This window comes from Homalodisca vitripennis, chromosome 1 (assembly GCF_021130785.1).
Source record: "Homalodisca vitripennis isolate AUS2020 chromosome 1, UT_GWSS_2.1, whole genome shotgun sequence".
Taxonomy (NCBI): domain Eukaryota; kingdom Metazoa; phylum Arthropoda; class Insecta; order Hemiptera; family Cicadellidae; genus Homalodisca; species Homalodisca vitripennis.
Window position 1 is genome coordinate 7699950 of NC_060207.1, and position 22502 is coordinate 7722451.

The 22502-nt window shown below is 32.5% G+C and overlaps 1 protein-coding gene across 1 annotated transcript; it reads left to right on the forward strand.

The window, feature by feature from the left end:
• The first annotated feature begins 7592 nt into the window (after positions 1-7592).
• Positions 7593-18908, forward strand: LOC124366546 (ubiquitin carboxyl-terminal hydrolase isozyme L3). Its single transcript, XM_046823409.1, has 7 exons — positions 7593-7622; positions 9590-9736; positions 12684-12829; positions 14187-14328; positions 15072-15147; positions 16839-16897; positions 18031-18908. Exons 1-7 carry the CDS (start codon positions 7593-7595, stop codon positions 18115-18117), a joined length of 687 nt encoding a protein of 228 aa, XP_046679365.1. The 3' UTR covers positions 18118-18908.
• Positions 18909-22502: the final 3594 nt, after the last annotated feature.

The following is a 22502-nucleotide window of genomic DNA, read 5'->3' on the forward strand; positions in this document are numbered from 1 at the left end:
CACTATCAGGCTCGATACTTTATTTTAAGCAAAAGAATCTCTGGAATGTCAAACATTCCCGCGTTTTGTAGCTTAACCACACGAGAGATAGGACAAAAAGTCACTGGACCTTTTTTGTAGTTCACTTCATTCCTGACTAACGATTTTTCGTCAGATCGAAGCTAGCTCCAACGGTTCACACCGCTATCAGGCTTACAAGAAATGCCTGCAGGGGTGAAGAATGCGCAATTTTTTTAGGAATTTTTTTGAGGGGTTTAAAAGTAAAAAAGTCCGGTTTTCAGACTTTTCCTCCGGTCATATTGTGTAAAGGTACCTGCGTGCCAAATTTCAAGTTTCCAGCACTTCTAGAACTATGTTAGAATTTGTATCAATATATCAGTGAGTGAGTCAGTCAGTCAGTTTCACATGCGCTGTATAGTATACTCGCCTTCGGCTCGCTGGGGGCTACGCCCCCAGGCCCCCAAAGTAAAACGCTTGCAAATTCGGGGATAAGCGGAATTCGGTGACTGGTTAAGTCCGGACATTAAGTAAATGACAAGGGATTTAAAAATTGACCTTTTTCATAGATTTTTTTCCGGATTCGTAAAAACTTTTGACTTTGAGGGCATTTTGCGGTTAAACCGTTAGAGATACGACAAAAAGTGACTGGACCTTTCTTGTTGGAAATTTAATTTTGTCTTTCGATTGTGCCCTCAGATCTGATCTACGACCTATGGTTTAGCCAGAAATGAGCTCGGGAGAAAAGTCTGCACGGGTCAGCTATCTTGAATTGTTTAGTATAAACATAATAAAACCGACCTCAAGGCAGTATTTTTAAGTCGAACAGGGGGTTTTAATATCACCAGGCGAACTATCTAGTCAAGGCGAGAAATTCCCTGGGTGGGTGATTAATGTTAAGGAGGTTAAGACAAGAGGGGGTTTAATTTCGTCAGGATATTGTCTGGTCATATGAACAAATTCCCAGGGGGGGTTTAACGTTACCGGGGGATAAGTCTCCAGGGGGTTTATCTGGTCATACCAGGATCTTCCCAGGGGGGGGGGGGGTTTAAGAGATTTGGTGACTGGTAAAATTCGGACATGAAGGTCATGGCAGGAAATTCCCTGGGGGGGTTTAATGTTACCTAGGGGGGGTTTAACACATCAGGGGGTTGAATGTACAGGAGGTTATCAGGTCATACCAGGAAATCCCCGGGGGGGTGTTAATATTACCGGGTTAATGACACACTTGGGCCTTTTTTAGAGGGTATTGTGTCTGTGAACATAATAAATATTCCTCTGTCCCTATCTACTATTGACGCTTAGCTAACGCTCAGCCAACTCCCGAAGTCACTGAACCTTTTCTGTAGATCACGTGGATTTCCTAAATCCCGTTTAAAATTTGTTTTGAGTTACGACCAACCGTTTTAGCCGCTATCAAGCCCGGAATGTAAATTTTTTAGGCGAAAATGTCCAATATTTTTCACTTAATCGCGTTTTGCGGTCAAACTAAGGGAAATATAGTAAAAAGTCACTGGACCCTTTTTTGTAGGTCATCTTATTTCCTAAATAAAACGTTAGTCTTATTTTGACCTCCGACCAATGGTTTCGCCGCTATCGACCCCAAAAACAAAAGTTTCGCGTAAAAGTTACAACAAAATTGTACATAATCACGTTTTTTCGGCCAAACCAATCGAGATAGGGCAAAAGATTACTGGACCTTTTCTGTAGATCGCGCAATTTGCTAATTTGATGGGTCAATCAGATTTGAGCTACGACCAACGGTTCGGACCGCTATCGGGCTTGAAACATTATTTTTAATCGAAAAAATCTCTGGAATTTCAAATGTTCGAGCGTTTTGTCGCTTAACCATGGAAGATAGAGCAAAAAGTCATTAGACCTTTTTTGTAGTTCACTTCATTCCTGACCATGAATTTTCCGTCAGATCCGAGCTAGCTCCAACGGTTCGCCCGCTATCGGGCTTACAAAAAATGCCTGCAGGGGTGAAGAATGCGCGATTTTTTTGGGAATATTTTTTTTGAGGGGTTGAAAATGAAAAAATTCTCACTTTTCGGGATTTTCCTGGTGGTTACACGTGGAAAGCTATCTGTGTACCAAATTTCAAGTCTCTAACTCATCTGGAAGTAGGTTAGAATTAGTATACGTGAGTGAGTGAGTCAGTCAGTTACACATGCGGTTGTATATATATTAGATTAGATTATTCGTTTTATTTTTGTATTTTATCATGCCTAAATTGTTCAAATTAAAATCATTATAACTAAACAAATTCCAAGCCTATAGATAATTTAAGAAGGGATTTTTTTAGGAAATAAATTTAAAGAGCTTTAAAATATTAATAGCAAGTGTATGAGTTTGTTTGCCAGATCAAAACTTTACTAAAACATTACATTTGTTACCTTATCCCTTGATTAGATCTATAAATCGTACATCACACCCAATGTATCGAAAGTATATGAATCTCACACAAGAAACAAACGTGTGACAACCAAAATCATTAATCACCACTAACCAAATAATATGATATGAATTGTGAACATTTGAGTCAATTTAATCCTTTGAGTGCCTTGACTAGTATTTTTTTATACAATATACTTTAATAGTGGTCTATGTGACAAAAGCCATGGTAGCAATCCACCATAATCCTTTTATTTTCAATAATTTCGCTTGTATGCCTAACAATTTTGCTATTACATTAGTGTGACTCAAGTTGTTAAAATAATACTACATAATAATATCTACCCCAACTTTTTAATAATTTAATTTAATATTTATGTTTTTACAGATTTGACTAATAGACTGTAATTTATTTTTTACTAATAGACTAACCAACAGACCACAATCAACACAGCATTTCCGTCTTCCTTTAGTCAGTTTTATGTTATTTTATGTTGCAGTTAAAATTTACTTTAATCCTGACCAATTTTCTACACCACTTAAAATGTTAACAAAAAGCCACAATTAATTCTTAACCCTAGAACTGGTTGTCATAATTTACGACTGATGTTTTCTCGTCATGAGTACGGACTTAAACATACTACAATTTGGGTGTTATTGTAGTATAAATGGTTTTAAACTCTGACTCAATAATAAATGCCTCATAGAGCATAAATAAACACAAATCAAGTGGTTTATGTAATAGTGAAGACAAAAAATGCAAAACAGATGTTTTGTGTCTGGTACACTTACATATCACTTGTCCTACGAACCTCCACCCAAGCCAACCATCATTAATTTAAGGTGAGCTCTCCCAACGGCTTTACGAGAGACTAGTAACTCTCATAAGTGTACACCAGACCGTGAATATACCTAACTTGTTGTCTTTCATGTGCAAAATAGCTGTTGTTGTTGTTGTTTGATTCAACTGGACTGCATGCCAGTTCTAGGGTTAAGATGAACAATAATGTGGACTAGTAGTGGCTACCATGTGAAGGTGTTGTGATATTAGTACCTATATAATATTTTACAAATTTTAGAATTTTTATAGTTGTAGTTTTGTGTGTATCTTTATTTTCTTGACAGTAAAGACACTGATTTGCTAACATTTCATTATAATTAATATTTTGTATTGTTTTCAACATATAAAGTTCTATAATCCTTTATTTATTTCTAAAATATGACTGAAAAATAGATGACACCATTCATCCATTATAATTTTCTATTCCAGGGTATCTTCTTTAATTTTTTTTATTTAACGAAATAGTGATGAAAATTATTGTTAAATTACATGATGATAACTAAACAATGAAATAAATTCAAACCATGGTTGCCTAGAATTAACAAAGAATATAAGGCTGATCTAGTATATAATATTATTTATTTATTAATAAATCTTATTATTGTTGGCTGTACAATAACGGATCCAAATTTATTTTTTCAAAGTTACTTTACAAAAGAACTTTACCTGCAATCTTCCAGTAAACAGTTTTCAAATTTATAGAAATTCATAAGGGAAGGCACTTATTTTTTGTAGTTTGAAAATAAAAATGTTATTTTCCAAAAAGTATTTCAATTTTTAATTTGCATACTTTTGTAAAGATTTTTATATGAACAATGTTTATAAATATAGAACTAGGTTTGTAGTAGTCCAAGAGTAAATCAAAACCTTAATTTTATTACCAAATGTATTTTAGTATGTCATTACTGGTCCATTTTTGGCATATAAGTAAATTTAAGATATATGTCATGAAGGATCTGTGTTTAACAATTTTTTGTGGCACTCAATAAGTAAAGGCAAAATAAATTTACAGAATAAAAACAAAACATATTAATGTTTCAACTATAAAACATGCAGATTACTATGAGCACCTAATATTTATTTTCTTTATTATCTGATACTTTCTAACTATTCAGGAACTAAAAACTAATAATAGCTAGGTACAGCAAGTTGGCATAATATCAGGTAAATTCAACTTTTAATTAAATCACATTATTCACTTCCAACATGAAGTTATCAAGGCAATGGAAATAGTAGTACTTCACCAAATCTACTATAATAAAACATAGGATAAAAAAAAAATTAATTTATGATATTTAAGCAATTTTATGATAGAATAATTAGAATTACGTAATAAACTAAGACCATCAATATTTGCTATGAATTATATTTGAAGTCGAAGCTCTATTAATTAGTAACAACGTATGAATAGGCCAAACCAAGTGTCACAAAACAGGTTTTGTTAGTGTTGCATGCAAATTTTCAAGTCTATAGCTATATGTGCTACTGTGTCGTACGATTGGACTTAGTTGGTTTATTTATTCTGAGACTTTCTTGTTTCAATCATGGTTACCCATAAGACCAATGTAAAAACATTCACTAATGCTCAGCCAAATCCTATAGCTGCATTATTATTGTACTTGATGTTTGGCTATATAAAAATGAGGCTCCATGCAAAATTAAAATCTCTAGGTCAGTTCATTTTCGAAATATCGTGCAGAGAGAAATAAAATTTTCCAGCCACTTGAGTAACAAGTTTAGCCAATGCTCAGCCAATAAAATATATATTATTTTGGAAGCCACACCATAAAGTTCTATGTATGAATAATATCTAATATGCAGAGATCTAAAGATGATTTCAAAAGAAATTGAAATATCAAACTTAACCCTAGTAGTGGCATTAATTGAATTTCCGATGATTTTTTGTTGTTTGTGGGGTGGCAGCCATTGGATTTTAGACGGTCAATTCTGAACTTTCATTTTCATGTATGAAACATTACTGTCCTTGCTTCATTTTCTATGAATAGTGAAATAAAAAGTACAATAATTTGAAGTCACGATTCACGGCAGTTCAGTAACTTTTAAAAATTCAATAAGCATTATTTGTTGTAGAAACTTCAAAATTCCACCAATTAAAAATTCTATGTCTGGAACAACTATGGTCAATATTATGTGTTTTTATGTAAGAGTTACAGTTTCCATGGAACGAATTTTTAAAATTATGTCTTTATTTGAACAATTACAATCATACAAGTTCGATCTGCTGGAAAACCGACAAATATTGTTTTATTTGTACATCTACATCTGATATAAACAGTTTTTAGTAATATTATTTATACTACACGAAAGCCTAAGATCTGCTGTACTCTCATTTGACTATCTTTGTAATAGTTAACAGTCAACACAACACAGCTGTTTCAAAAGCAAACATTTTGTTGGTTGTTGCAACAAACCCGATGAGGGAACTCCCAGGTCAGTCTGAGTTGTTGACTGTTTGGTGCACCTGTTGCGTTGTGATAAAACCGTAACAAATCACTTTCTTTTATTATAACACCTAATTTGAAGTGTGAAATCATATTATTCAATATATATTTAAATTAATTGTAAATATAATATTGATTATGGTATTATTTATATCAGATAACCTAAAAGTAAAATACTCTTACAGTGTTGTGGTTTATATTTTTGTTCAATTCATTCATCAATTCTAATTTAATTCATTAGGTCTAGGATGACCAGTAAAGTACTAATATATAGAGACCAGCAGATTTTAGGTTTAAACGTTTGAATTTATATTACTTGCCCATTTATGCACCAAACATTTTCAAACTCTACAAAATTAATAAAGTAGGTTTTGAAAATATTCTGTGAAAATTAATGCTCCCTAACAATTGTAGAAACAAAATGGTGAAATACTGAAAATTTTACGGGTTTTCCTTCCTGTTGAATTTACTACTTTTACAGCACTTTTTGGAGCTGTAAAAAACAATATGAATTTCAATGCAATATTTTTAGGTTTTGAAATTTACAACATTCTTACAATAATATTAACCTATCCTCTTTATTTCTTACATAAAAGTTAAGTAGGGGTAATATACTGTACATTATTTAAGATTTTTTACAGATGTTTAAAATAAAAGTTTAGGAGCATTTAAATAAACAAAGTGTTTCTAAATATATTGGAATTAATTAAAAATATGGTTTACTATTTTTTAAGGCTATTTAATTTTGTCATTTTAAAAACAAGGTTTGTTGTATTCAGTTTAAAAAAGTCACTATTAAAAACCTTATTCTAAACAATTTTTATGTGCCAGCTTCAAAATCTATGATTGCAAATATATATCTTACTCTACAGTTTTAGCATATTATGTGCAATCTATAAACAATTTAGTGAACCTCTGCACAAAGGCAAAATTTGGCCTGCCACCCAGGGAAATTCTGACTGCCACTTCTAGGCTAAAATTTTCAGGATAGTTAGAAAAAAAAAAAAAAAAAAAAAAAAAAAAAAAAAAACAACATTAAGATACAAACAGTAAATCACTAATATTTGTTTCCAGCACAAATCAGAGTTTACAAATGTTGGCAATAATTTTTTTTTCTTTAACATTAAATAAAGTTTTTTATTAAGGGCCCCTCCTTTTAAGCATTACGTTAAAATTGTTATTAAAATTTCTAAAATAAAAATTTAAAAAAAAAACCACTGAAAACCTTAAGAAATGCTTAAATTGGAATTTAGATTCTTTTAATATTTATAGTAAAATAATCTAAAGCTAAAATATTGTTAATTATAAGATATATTCATGATATACTCAACAATATTTTGTATGGATTACAAATAATGATCAGTATATCTTTTTTAGCCTTATCTACAAATTTGAAGCATACAAGCCCACCCCCCCCCCCCCCCACCCCCCCCCCCCCCCACCCCCCCCCCCCCCCACCCCCCCCCCCCCCCACCCCCCCCCCCCCCCACCCCCCCCCCCCCCCAATGATGCAAGTCTAACTCCAAAACTCTGTAATTATTTAACTCTTATCGCAATATACATAGGTGTGGCCACGCTTCTGGAATTCCTGGAAAGTCATGGAAATAAAGTACGTCATGGAAAGTCATTGAAATTCAAAAGTTGGTCCTGGAAAATTTTGTGGTAGCTGTTTTAGGCTGGTTTTCCTGCTATCAGGAGTTGCATCCAAAGTGTTTGAGTCAATTTATGGATAGTCAAATCGCAGGAAAAATTTCACTTGAGTGTATTAAAATTGGTTATTTGGTGAACTTTGGTATTGTTGAGTATTTTCGAGACCTACTGGACAAGGAAGTCCAGGAATCATCTGCCTTTGTTTCTATATTGGACGAAAGCATGAATAAAGTTAGCCAGAATAGTAAATGGGTATTGCACTAAGGTATTGGGATCCTGTAAGTCATGAAGTGACCACAAGATATTTTACCTCTACTTCTTTGACTAAAAGCACTGGAGCAATTTGATTTTAAAATTCAGAAGTCAATCAAAGCACATAAATGTAAAAAAAAAACATTTCTCATTGTCTATCGATAGACTTAATGTAAATTTAAAGTCTGTGAAAGATCTGGAGTAGGAACTTCAGACTGAGAATAATGATGATGATCCTATACTTTTTTATTTATAGGCACCTGTGGTTTGCACATCCTCAAAAATGTGTTCAAATCAGGGGCTAAGTGGAATCTAGTTAAATTTCTTAGGGCTCTCTACAATTTTTTTGAAGATGTTCCTGCCAGAAGGGAATTTTGTGTACAAGTAACAAGACATATCTGTATACTTCTACTGACGTGTATGTGGAAATATATGAAGAAGTGCTTATGCAGCAATACAATTAATTGGATATATCTCCTGCATTTATCAAGGAAAGTTCTTCAAATTTTGTTTGTGTAGTAAGAAATATGTGTACAACAAAATTGCTTCATTTTTCAGGGGCTACAATTTTTTTTCTACCCTTTTAAGTATGTCCAAACTATAAAAAATTTAAAAAAATTAAAATTTTTGTTATGTATAAATACGCTAAAAAAAAATCATTCTGTAAAAGTACTTTTTAACTATTACATCTAAGAGTACACTTATTTGTGAACAATTTAAAACAAAAACCTAAAAGTTATTTTCAAAAATAAGAAAACTAGATGTATTTTTCCTCAATTCTGCACTACGGACCCTTATCGCCATGGGCTTTCTGGCAAGTCCATGGAAAAATGGCTGGGGTTTAAAGGGTTAATAAGATTATTAAGTTTCAAAATAGTGTGCCTGTAAAGGCTTAAATGCGTGCCAGCTAGAATCTATTTTCCTGAGCTGTAGTGAAACGACCTTGAGTTTTCTCCCAGAAGGACTTACTTATAAACCTCATGGACTTTACACCATTATGGGCATCTCCCGTGTCATAGGAGTTGTCCCATTTAAGGGATTTAATTAATGTGTACCTATCCAAATGCTTATTAGTTTTTTTTATAAAGGGTATACTCTGTGAATATTTAAACAATGAAGTACAAAAAAGTACAAGATTTTTCTGGATAACAATAACAAAAACAATAGCCCTTGGATGTGTATTAATAATATCTTTAAAATGATAAACCTCTCATAGTAGTGCGACTAAAAATAAGGTCGTTAAAACGCATGAGGCTGAACATTGTTTGTGTGGGGCTACAATGTTGATGGCCACTAGTACAGATGGCTCTTAATGAAAAAAATTAAAATGTTTTGTCTGCATTATAAACACTTACTCATTTTAGTTTAAAAATCAATCAATCACTCAAGAAGTTATGGATTCTGGTGTAAAATATTTCACCTGTAAAGAACCCCAATCCATAACAGCAGTTTCCTTTTTTTATTGTTTGTTACTGAGCCATTTTCACCATAAACAAAGCAAGTAAAAATCACTGAGAACTGGTCACAAAGTCTGGACTACGTGATGGTAACTCACATTACCACAAATCAGAGTGAAAGTGAAACAACCAAAGCTGATTTTAGCACACAAGATCATAGTAATTATCTTTTGATCAAGAAGGGACTTTGATGTAGTAATTTTATGCCAAGAAACACAACAATAAATTCTTATGCATATACTGTATATTGTATGACCTTGATAAAACTGGCATGCCATACCAAAACAAGTAGATTGTCTGTCGTTCCATAACAATACAATCAAACAAGTTTTGTAAAAAAGGAACATTTGTGACTTTGGATAAAAATTCTAGCTTCAACCCCTCTTTATTGATAATAAAGAATATTTTACTAGTATTATAAGAACACTTAGCTGGTTGTTAGTGTTTCAGTAGTTTACAAAAGATAAACAAGATTGATCCCCTAATCACAGGGAGTTGCAGGAGTACTACCCACATAGATCTATTACTAATTGGAGTGTTTATTTACCTTTCAGTTGCTGGTAAGTGTAGGAGTTCCAGAAAAATGGCAAATTGTGGATGTCTACGGACTGGACCAAGACTTGCTGGCAGTTGTGCCACGTCCGGTGGTGGCTCTCATCTTTCTGTTCCCAACCTCTGATAAGGTTAGTTTTACCTGGAATACTACAATGAGCATTTAATTATGTTTAAATACCAAACAATGAAAATTTGTTGAATAAATCGTATAAAAAAGGAGAGAACAGTTCTTATCTTATCAAACAGAATAAAAGGTGTCTTATTTTATCAGGAGGAAGTTAGGGCTAAGACACCCTCTTTAACATAACCTGGGGACCAACAGCTTAAAGGTAGCATCCGAACCACCACCAACGACCGGGCAGGTGGGATGCTTGCAAGGACAGGATTACTCAGCGGTCACCCATTCAAGCAGCAGCCACGCTCTACATTACTTGATCCGGTTATCTTGCTCTGCACTGTGCCATTGGCAGAGAGAAGTGTAAAGTCAGCAGTATGTTTTGATTATACTAGTTACTCAAGAGATAACCCATCCATTGGTATAAATTGAAGCAAAGCAAAAGTTTGTGCTCGGACGCTTTCTGTAGAGTGACTGGCAGTACAGTTGTGTGCCCACTTGGACATTTAATCTCTTACTTGCTCCAAGTGATGAGCTGTGCCTCTGTTCAGTTCGGCTCACTAGAATCCCAACTTATAGTCTGCTTTTCAAATGCAACGTAGCTGATGGTGGAAAAGGAGTGAAGGCGATCATGATGGTAATGTTGTCGTATGCATGACACTTCATTAAAAATATCATGGAAGGAATCCGAACTTGTACTGGGGCATACCCCTAGCATCAGCTCCCAGATCACAGCACATCTCATTCATATGATTGGTTTCCTGCCTAACTGATACAATCAAAGATAGTATTTTCAAAATACCGGTTAAATATTAGTAAAAAAGGTCTTAATTGTGAAAAATACGAGATCTTTGTGGTACAGAGAAATATATATGTGTAAATGATAAATTGTTTTGTTTTGTGATTGGCTTGATTTTAAATTACATTGTGAATTATAATATTTTCATTAAAAAACACAAATAAAGTACAAATAATACAATAATACACATACACTGTACAAACCAAATATGATAGATGAGTTACTGCAACAGCTGAGCTGTATTGTTGCAGCAGTGTTGCCAACCCTCGATTTTCAATAAACCAAAAGCATTTCTATTAACGCTGTATTTTAAAAATCTTGTTTCTCAACTATGTGAATGTTTGATATCATGTTTTTTTTTTTTACTATTTACTTGACTGAAGAAATCTACGAATGTTTTGTTTTTACGAAGAACATTCATTTAATAAACAGATATTGTATTTTTTTTCTTATTTTTCGTATTTGTTAATTTAATTAAACATTAATTTTTAAAATTTTTTTTCTTATTATTGGCCAATTTTACATCATTCTCTTCAAAATTACATTGTCTATAAGTTTTGGTTATAAAGTTTTTGTGTTTATTACCAATTTAATGAAGTTGATGTACTTGAAATCTGAACAAAGCATGTTTTTCGAGACTGAATTTTGTATATTTTGTCTGATATCTCAGAAATGGGTGGTCTTACTCAATTTTTGATAATTATTTATCATTTATTAAATCCGACATTGAGAATTAGTTGTTGGTAAATCTATATACAATGAAATTATGCTAATATCTAATATTTTTTTGGGGGGTTGAGTTTAAGAACCTTTGTATTGAAAGGTTTGGTGGGATGGGTCTCAGAATTCATCAATTTATCCTGAGATGACAGTCTCTCAATTATCTGAGTGCTTGTTGGTGAATTTTGTTATTTGTCGATCAGAATTCTTCAGATCAGATTGGATTTATAATGCAATTTCTCTTTTTCTGTATATATATATATAGATCGATGATAAGTTATAAGAACTTTTCAATACATAGGCTTTTAATTCTTTTTAATCTTTTGTATTTGAATTTAATCAGTTACAGATATGAAGAGGGAATAATAACTATTAAAATATTCAAGTGTTTCGTGTGGTTACTTTTAAATTGAATGCTTGAAAAAGGTAAGTGTATTGAGTAATGTTCAATATTGTATTATAAGCTTGTTCAAATTTGTATGGTTTTAATGTAGATTCATTCATGAAGGGCATTTTGTAATCAGACCGTATGATTCATGCTGAGGTAATTTAAAATGGTTCATAACAAATTTTAGTTGAGTAATGTTCTGTTTTGTAATGAAATCTGACCCTTGCCGAGCAGCATCCGTATATATATGCGCCAGCCGCGTTCCATCTGGCTGTCGCCACACGTTACTTTCAATGTCACCTACTACGTAGCAGCACTTGTCAATGTAGCCCTGTACACTTAGTACGCCTTTCTGTTTAGTAGGTAGCAGCACGTATCAATAAACCTGTGTGTTATTTGTTTTCCCGCTGTTTCCAATGCGATAATTGTAAAGTAAACAAAACAAATAACTCGTGATCAGTGATTCTGAAGTAACCTTACATTTACATTATGTTTATTTTAGCTGTATTTTATGTGTTGTGTTTTTAGTTATATATAAATAAATATGTAAGAAATTAGTGACAGTAATATCGGACATGTTTCGTGCCGCGCCGTTCCCATGCCTCGCTCGTCTTGGTGTCGTGCCCCCGTCAGTCCAAGGACGCTACACTACACGTTCACTACAGCCATTTCAAGATAATATATTTGAGTTATACTGACAAATAATATTTCTAATCATACAAATATGGGTAATATACAAGTATTTTACTCACTAACAAAATATAGGCATTGTAACTTATTCATATTATTGATTGAAAAATATCAAGTTTTAATTATTAATTTTTGTAAATATTTAATTAAAAAACATTTTATATACTTTTTTCATGCAGTTATGTAATTATAATGTTAAAACAAAAAAGAAAATTTAATAAAAAAAATATGTGCGGTAAAATGTTTTTCTATCTTAATATGCCGCTCGGCAAGGGTTAACTTTTCATTTAATTTCTTAATGTAGTTAGCTACATTTATTATTTATTGTTTAAAAGCTTGTATAATCAGGCCAATTTGTTTTAGTATGAAGAGCATCGAATATCACAAGAAGGAGAGGTACAAGCCAAGGGCCAAACCGTTTCACCAGATGTGTACTATATGAAACAGTTTGCACAGAATGCTTGTGGAACTATTGCCTTGTTACATAGCATTGGCAACAACCTTGATAAGTGAGTTTTTCAAAAATAATATAGATTTGTTAAATTAGAATATAAATAATAATATACATAAGCTATTTTTTTTATTTATTGAAAATTATAGAACAATGAAAAACATTTGTTAAATTCTTTCAAACTACAATGCGAGTATAACACAAAATATGTTTATTCATTTTGTTATCAGATTTCTAACAAGATTTGTTCTGCTTGTTTATTTTTTTATATATTTTGAATACCGAACACTTGGTATGGATAACCATCTACTATTTGTAAAATCGTATTCAGTATGAACTAAAAAATGAATAAAGAAAAGTAGTTTGTACTATACCTGTAAGATATCAAACCTATGTTTAATATTCTAGTTACTACATAGTAATATTACTTATTACTTGGGGAAAACAGTTTTTATTACCTGAGTGAACAACGCTTTAAAATCGTTCCAGTCCGTATTGTTCTTATTTGCTTTTTTAAGTACATGTGCACATTATCTGAAGATCAGTTTGATGTGCAGTGGAGAGATTTAGCACTAAAATTGGTCCATTGAATAGTAAGCTTTATATAAAAATCTGGAGTATGAGATATTTTTCACTCTTATTACACAAACCAGAAGTAGAGTACAAATGTGAGAAGTAGAGGAAGTTTGAATGAAGTAGGCATATCATACCTAGGCTATGTATATTCATGATTGAGGTGGGCAATGAGGCAGACCTAACTTTGGCACTGGAAATATAACTAATTATAACTAGTAGTGTTATCATACATGCAAAATCAGAAATAATTTGTAGAAAATACCAGGCGGTGGTTGCTTTACTTCATTATTGTCTTCCTATTACAGGAAGAATGAGCGATTTCCAGGCATTCTAAATTGTCTTGAGATGGTTCTTCGCTTTATATTTGATTAATAGGTACTGGATATTGTTCGGAGAACACATTTCTAGCCCTAGGACAGAGGATCAAAAACTATAATTCAACAATAACCTTGCCATAAATGAAACAATTAACCCTCCAGTGGTTTCCTATACAAATATTTATTGCAATAGAAATTAGGTTGTGTTAGCAGCACAGAAGCTGTTAAATTTCTGTTTTGATCAAAGTAGTACTGCACACTAAAATTGTCATTATTAACTCTAAAAATCATTATTCATTTAGTTTGTTTTTGAAGTTCAAACTTTGTTACCACATTCCTAAGAGTTAATATTTGCTTTATGAATGAAGTAATGTTGAGTTTTATTTTTAATTAGTAATGAAATTTTATTTTAATTAAATATATAATATTTTTTATTTATGCCCCAGTTTAAATGTTGTCTAAGGAGCCATTTACTATAACTTTGCCACTTTTTTAAGTAAAAAAATTCTTTTCTTGTGATAGGATTCAGTTAGGAGATGGCTGTTTAAAACAATTTTTCGAAGACACCAAGCAGGCTACTCCTGAAGAACGTGGGGAGATGTTGATGAAGAATGCGGGGGTGATCAATGCCCACCAGGAGCTCGCTCAGGAGGGCCAAACTGAGGTAGGAACTTAAAAATGTTACATTTCTCCCGCTTTGTTACCAACAATGTGTGAAATAATTAGCAGGCTTGTTTGTTGTATATCATGGTTTTGATTTGTTTCTCAACTTAGGTTACCTTTAATTGTGACTAAAATGTATAAGATTTGAATTGCTTAATTTATTGATAATATTTACAAAGTCTGAGGGACGATAGGCACCTTGCATTGTACCAAAGCACAGTCTGGAACTTTTGAGATATCTATAGAGGATGGACAACATAATCCTGTTCGTTTTTCAAAATGGAAAAGTAACAAAAGGTTTAGAAATATTCATCTGTTCCTTTCTTAAGGGAAATTCCTTTATCGATTTATTGATCGTTTAAAGAAAAACTAGATTGTTTCCTTATGCAATGCGACTCTTTCCTCTTGAATGTTAGTTAGAATATATCTGCACCAACAGTGTGTTTTAACTTTAAATGAAGTTTATTAACTGAATCCACTCCTTTAATGGTTCAGGATTTTAGTGTACTTAATCAACATAAAAGATGACTTGCTGAAAATCAAATTAAAATCGATTCACTTCAGACCAGCAAGGTATTTCAGTGCCAAGAGCAGAGTTACTCAATGCGAGTAGGAATATTAAAGACATCTCGAATCTTAGTGTAGTTTTCTGTTGTCTTTAATTTTCATCGAAAATGAATTGTTATGGCATCAGTCTAGACTATTGTTTGTGTGTATATTGATGTTAATATGTTCAATCTATAGGCTCCCAGTCCCAACGAACCTGTCAACTTCCACTTTGTTGCTCTTGTGTGCAAGGATGGAGATCTTTATGAATTGGGTAAGTTAGAATATATTACAAATTGTTAGTCTTATTAAAATTGATATTAGGTGTAATATTGTCTGAATGGATTAACCTAATCATTGAAATTTGAAATAAAGTTGGTTATGAAAGCAAAATTTGCTATGCCATTTATTAAAATTTAAAAAATGTAGAAATCTCAGAAGTTATTAAGATCCAAAGGAGAGAAAATTGAACCAAAGTGACCTCATAAGTGAATAAATGCTATGTACTGGCTCCACCAGGCTTAAAAGTGAATGTCCTGAAAACCAAAGGCCAAGGTAATGAAAACAGCCGAAATGGGCAATCAAAGCAGACACGGTTATACCCTACTAACAGATTCTTGGGTTATTGTACTAGCTTCTATCGAATACTGTATTCAATAACTACACCATAATAATGAAAGCGTTAAAACGTCTTTCAATTAATTTGCTTGTATGTTGCTATAGGCCATTATAAAAATTTACTTTGATCGTCTGGTTTTAAAAGGATTATTTTATTCCATCAACAATTACCGGGCTAAAAACACTGTGCTGAACAGTAATGTATGGTGATTTAAGATTTGTAATTTTCATTTTGAAAATAACGTCTTACTGTGAGATTACAGTTTGGTCGAGGTTTTTAGAATTCCATTAACAATTTCAATAACTCCATGTAAACAGTGCCAATGAAGGACATTGATTATATACGAAAATCTTCTGGCTCAACACATTTTATATTAAGTTACTTTTACGATTTATTTCTATGAAACAAACAAGTTAAAAAGTAAGTAGTTTAACCCATTGCGGATCACTGACGAGCTGGGCTCGTCACAGCGTTTGCCTTGCCTGACGGCACGATGACGAGCTCAGGTCGCAAAAGCGGTCTACATTTAAGTTTTCCTCCAAATAGTTCTGTTAATGTCTGATAGATCGGGCGATCGTCTTCACTTGTCAACTAAGAGTGTTTAACAACGGTCTACGTTTAGAGTTTTCAAAAGTTTTATAAATATCATACAGATCGCAGTTGTATGTCGAAGTTGAAAAATCATTCATATGAGTTTACTCTCTGCTTTTTAGCGCTTCTGATTGGGTGTTTTCCACAGTTGTTATTATAATACTTTTGAGGTTAGTAATACAGAACTAAACGACGCAGACGTACATGTTGGTGGGTTTAGTCTAGACAATGGCCCGGATGTTGTAATCGCTTCACCCGAGCCGCTTTATTTAGACTATGATTCAGACATCATCCCTGCAACCCCGGAACCTTGCTCGCGTGTTATCGTTCCTACATCACGGATAGTCCAGCAGGCCCATGTCCCATCTGAACGAATACCTTCACAGCTGAATTTTCTAGTATACAATAGCGAGCGATACGATGTGGCGCACCATCGCTGTTCGTGCGGCCGCTGACCGTAAATTAATTCGTGCCCGCTGTTGCCCGCACGCCAAAACAATACGATCCGCAATGGGTTAATTAATTTACTTGATAATTAACAAAACTAACAGTTTTTTGTAAAAAGCCTGAAAATAGGCAATAATTGACTGTCACTTTTTATGAAAGTTTGTAGTTGTGTATCTGACACTTCTTGCAAACCTATAAAATGGTGTCCAAAACTGTACTGATAAGCCTGTGTTGGTCTAGAAAATTAGATTTTGGGTTTTAGTACAAGTAGTCATTTTGGGAACGATTAATAAAAGGTTTTTTTGCAGATGGCCGAAAATCATTTCCTATCAATCATGGACCTACAACTCCCGATTCCCTTCTTGAGGTAAGAGTCAAAATACAAGTCCTTATTAACCAGGATAAGAGTAAAAACTATTGAACATCGGTGTTGATGAATGACATGTCAAAATAGTAAGATATGTTTATAAATATAGTGCAGATCATTCCAGGTGAATAAAGCATTTCAGATTTGCAAACTTGAAAGTAGATCAAACATAATGTGATTAAACTTAAAGTTATGATTTAAATAAAATGATTTATTAAAATGACATACACATTGTTTTATTAAATATGTACTGTTACTGTACAAGAATAGAAACAAATATAAATATAGTACATATACCTCTATCAAACTAAATATATGGATTTAGAAAAAGTCTTAATTTCTTGTAACTTAACGTTTGTGTTTAATGTTCAGCCATAGTAAATACTGTGCTATTCTATGCAAGCTATTAATACCTAAATGATGTAATGGAACTACTAAGTCAGTGTTTACTCTTATTACTCATGATATACAAATTAATTGAATGTAAAAAAAAAAAATTTAAATACAGGTGCTAAACTTTTCTGTATGTTGACATACACTAAGAGCATCAGAGTTTGGTGCAACATTAAGCAAAAATGGCAAAACTTAGTTACTTAATTCAAAGTAATGTTTTTGTTTGGTGGGTTACTCAGAGACAAAGAGATGTGAAGTATATTTCATATATCAGAAATTGTCTGTGTGTTTATCCTGATATCCTTGGAATGCTACAGGACGTGATTTGCCGCTAAAATAGAAATCAGAGATTCTTTATTACGTCTTTGAAAATTTGGTCTCATCTTACGACAAATGCAATTAAAATTGTACATTACACGTCAAAATGTAGAATGTTACTCTCTAATATCTTTCCAGTGCAGATATTTTTCTAGGGTGTAGACAAATACCAAATTTGAGCAGTGATCATACCTTGTCTCCTTACACTCAATAAATTTGGTCAAACCCACTTCACTTTGGTATTAGGGAACCCTAAAATAAATTTCAATACAGTTAATTGAAAGGTAATTTTGGATTAAAAGAATTGTTTCTTCCCTACATACTTATTATTAGAAAATATTTTCAGTGAAACATCCACAGATACATTATGTATTGCAGTGCACAGTAATATCATGGCACTTTATTTGTAATTTCCTGTACAGGATGGAGCCAAAGTGATTCGCGAGTACACTTCTCGTGATCCTGACGATATCCGCTTCACTGTCGTAGCTCTGACAGCCACAGACTAGAAGTCTACAAGCTTATTACGGCCTATTATATTAAAAGAGTTCCTTAATGGCTTAAAGAAATGTGTGCATTTTATGTTATTCTGCTTTATTTTTGCGACTGTTACAGAGCATTGATAGTATTATTTTCGTTTTTTAATAAAGTACCAATTAAGGAGATCTGATAAAAGCTATCAGCAGGCCTGACTGTAGGGCTATCAGATTCTGGCAGTGAATTAAATTATAAAATTATACTTATTTATTTGATATTTTAATTTTGTAACAGTTACTTTCATTTTAGCAGAATCGAATGCATTTCATAAGAATTGTGTCCGTAAGACGTTTTTATTGCAATTATCCAATAATCACTTACGTCTGTTTGTAGAAGAACATTTTACACTGATATTATGTTAATCTTTATTTTATTATATGAGAACATTTATTTTATATTTAGATTTATTTTAATTTTTGTTAATTTACATTTACAAACATACAAGCCTTTCAATACTGTCCAAATTACACAGTAAACGCAATTCTAGCAAAAATGAATAAAATACTTTATAAATAAATTCATGTTTTCTGTTCCTTAGTAGCACCTATTAATCTGTTATTTCTTATTATCAATGCTCTATGATGTCATTTATACAAATATTGTTCTACTTTGTATTTATGTGTCTGTATGTATCTGTATGAACTATTTTTACCCAAGTAATAAAGCCTTGCCTTATAAAACGTAGGTGTCACAACTACAGATCTTATATTACTTACAACAATATACATCTTTATGTCTACATAAAACAAATACTTTGAAGCAATCAGTGTATTTTTATTGTTTTACAATTCTTATTTTATTTAGATTTAATTTGTAGTAACCGTTTTTGGAGAAAGACTGAGAATTGCAAGAGGTACATTAAGTGTATTTAATAATCGTAGAAGAATGTTAGGATTTTATGTTTTTAATATTTACTAAATAAAAATGATGTTTTGCTATGATGAGGCAAAATTGAAACAACGAACAAATGACGATTTATACAAAAATTTGACATATTCCTGAGTTGTACTCAAAAGAATGTTTAATAAAGTGAAGTACTAACGTTATGCAGGGTGGTAGCAAAATTGTTATAATTAGGACCAAGGTATGCAGCCCCATAAACAAACTTAGTTGTAATAAACCTTGTATAATTTTACTGTACCAATAGATAAAATTTATGATCAAAACATATACAGGGTGAGTTTTTTTAAAGTGATCCAATAGCTAACTTTTTAATTACACAACTTAGCACCACACTTTAAATTTAGAACTTGCTCAATTTTAAGTTTCACTCAGGAATACACTTTCAAATTTTTTGAAGAAGGCCGCCATTTTCTAATATGGCAGCAACTTTAAAATCTTTTATGAAACACCCAGTATTTTATGTTGTTTTTAGATTCTACTCTACAAAATAAGACATTTTTGCTTTTGAGAATTTTTCAATATCATTAATGGTTCAGGAGCTACGTGGACTGGAAATTTTCATAATTTTTTCCAATATGGCAGCCAACTTTAAAATCTTTTATGGAACACTCTGTATTTTATGTTGTTTTTAGATTCTACTCTACAAAATAAGACATTTCTGCTTTTCAAAGTTTTTCTATATCTCTAATGGTTCAGGAGCTACGTGGACTGGAAGTTTTCATCATCAGTCCGAAAAAAATCCGAAAACTTCCAGCCCACGTAGCTCCTGAACCATTAGAGATATAGAAAAACTTTGAAAAGCAGAAATGTCTTATTTTGTAGAGTAGAATCTAAAAACAACATAAAATACAGAGTGTTCCATAAAAGATTTTAAAGTTGGCTGCCATATTGGAAAATGGCGGCCTTCTTCAAAAAATTTGAAAGTGTATCCCTGAGTGAAACTTAAAATTGAGCAAGTTCCAAATTTAAAGTGTGGTGCTAAGTTCACGTAATTAAAAAGTTAGCTATTGGATCACTTTAAAAAACTCACCCTGTATAGTTTCTTTTGGGGCCACTATATAGATAGCAAAACTTGAATCATTCATTTTTTCATTAATAAGTGATGATAATAGATTTTATAATATTAAAAAATTATTGTTTTAAGTTACTAGTCAATTATGATTATTTTGACTATTTTAGTTAACAATGTTGGCGTATGTATTTAAGATTTTGGAAAAATCTATGGCACCAAAGAAACTTCTGAATCTCTCAATTTACACCAGCTTTCATGCATTAAGCTTAAATTAATGATAGCTTTAATCTGTTAGAAATAAAGAAATGTGCCTGTAATTTCACTGATTAAGGGTCTGTGATTTAAAATGGCATTTAAATAAACATTTATACAACATTGTATGTGTTTTATATTCCCAGTGACTTCCTCTTGAAACACATAACGAAAACTAAAGTTACACTAATAGTCAAATGTAGGTTTTTAATCAAATTTGAGAAGTACACCTGTAATACAACTAGTTAATGAATGAAAATATTTAGATAATCAAATATCTGAAGATAAATTAACCCATTGCCATACCTCATATATCTCTCGGTGCTGGGCCCTGTTAGGCCAGCAAATATTACACAAATTGTAGTGTTTTAGATAAATAACCGTACAAATAGTAAATATTAACACAACATTTTTACTAAATTGTTCAGATTCACATTGTATTTTATATAAACACCTTTAAAAATTATTTAAGAAAAACTTTTTTTATTTTTAATAAACAGTTTTACAATTATATATTTTGAAACATAAATTTTTAAAGCAATTTTTTTTCTATATTGAAAATTATTTATGCCCTTTAAGAACTAATTTATTTTTTAAATTAAACATACTTTCATGCAAAAATAGGGCACTAATGTTAATTTTGCTACATAAAATATTTTTTAAACTTGAAATAAAAATGTTAGCGATTTTTAAAAAATTAAAAAAAAAACCAAAACCTACCTCCATATTGTTATCAAGATCCAAATCAATTATTTGTAAACTATTTTCTGGATGAATATCACCATCACAAATATCTTCATCACTAGAATCTGATTCACAATCAATGTCACGTTTACTTGCCTTTCAATAACAATAGATTCTTCACCTTCCTCAAATTCACTTCCAAACAAAACATTATTAATCTCAAAATCACTTCTTATACGTTTTTGACTCATTTTGAAACTCATAAAAAATAAAATGAACGTAAACAATAACATAACCTTGTTAGCGCGAACCGGCAACTAGAGCTACTGAATTGTGACGTAGACGGCAACACAGCTGTCCACTGCTCTCAGCTGTTGCATTGTTTATACTTTATTGTTCTCATCAATGACGTAATGTATTTCGTTTACAAATCCTTTTTTTAATAGATAAAGTAATGTAGATTAACAGACGAACATAAATTTTTATGGTTTTGTTTGTATTAATAATATATATTGGATTTTATTAACGTATTACACAACTACGAGATAACTCATAGTTGTAGGCCAATGGGTTAATAGTAAATGTCCGATTTTCATAAAAATATCTTGATGACTTCATGAATTAATGTTTGAAAATGGACAAAATGGCTAAACAGTTATTGAATAGGAATTTTCCATGTTGTCAAGCTCTCATGAGTTAGGAGCACTTGCAACTTGAAAGCTTCCTGTCTTTGGCACTAAGAGTTCCAGCTCCTGAGATCTGTCATCTGTGCTTCTAACTCATGAGAACTTGGCAGATGACAGATCTCAGGAGCTGAGGCTCTTATTGCCAAAGACAGGAAGCTTTCAAGTTACAAGTGCTCCTAACTTATGAGAACTTGACAGATGACAGATCTCAGGAGCTGAGGCTCTTATTGCCAAAGACAGGAAGCTTTCAAGTTACAAGTGCTCCTAACTCATGAGAACTTGGCAGATGACAGATCTCAGGAGCTGAGGCTCTTATTGCCAAAGACAGGAAGCTTTCAAGTTACAAGTGCTCCTAACTCATGAGAACTTGGCAGATGACAGATCTCAGGAGCTGAGGCTCTTATTGCCAAAGACAGGAAGCTTTCAAGTTACAAGTGCTCCTAACTCATGAGAACTTGGCAGATGACAGATCTCAGGAGCTGAGGCTCTTATTGCCAAAGACAGGAAGCTTTCAAGTTACAAGTGCTCCTAACTTATGAGAACTTGACAGATGACAGATCTCAGGAGCTGAGGCTCTTATTGCCAAAGACAGGAAGCTTTCAAGTTACAAGTGCTCTTAACTCATGAGAACTTGTGACTTGAAAGCTTCCTGTCTTTGGCACTAAGAGCCCCAGCTCGTAAGATCTGCCTTGTGGACAGGCAGACAGTAATACAGAAAATGCACTTTTCAACCCTTCGGTGGACAAAAAATAAATTGTTAATTATGGGTTTCAATGATGCTTAGTCAAATTCCATGAATGGACATGCACCATCATTGAAC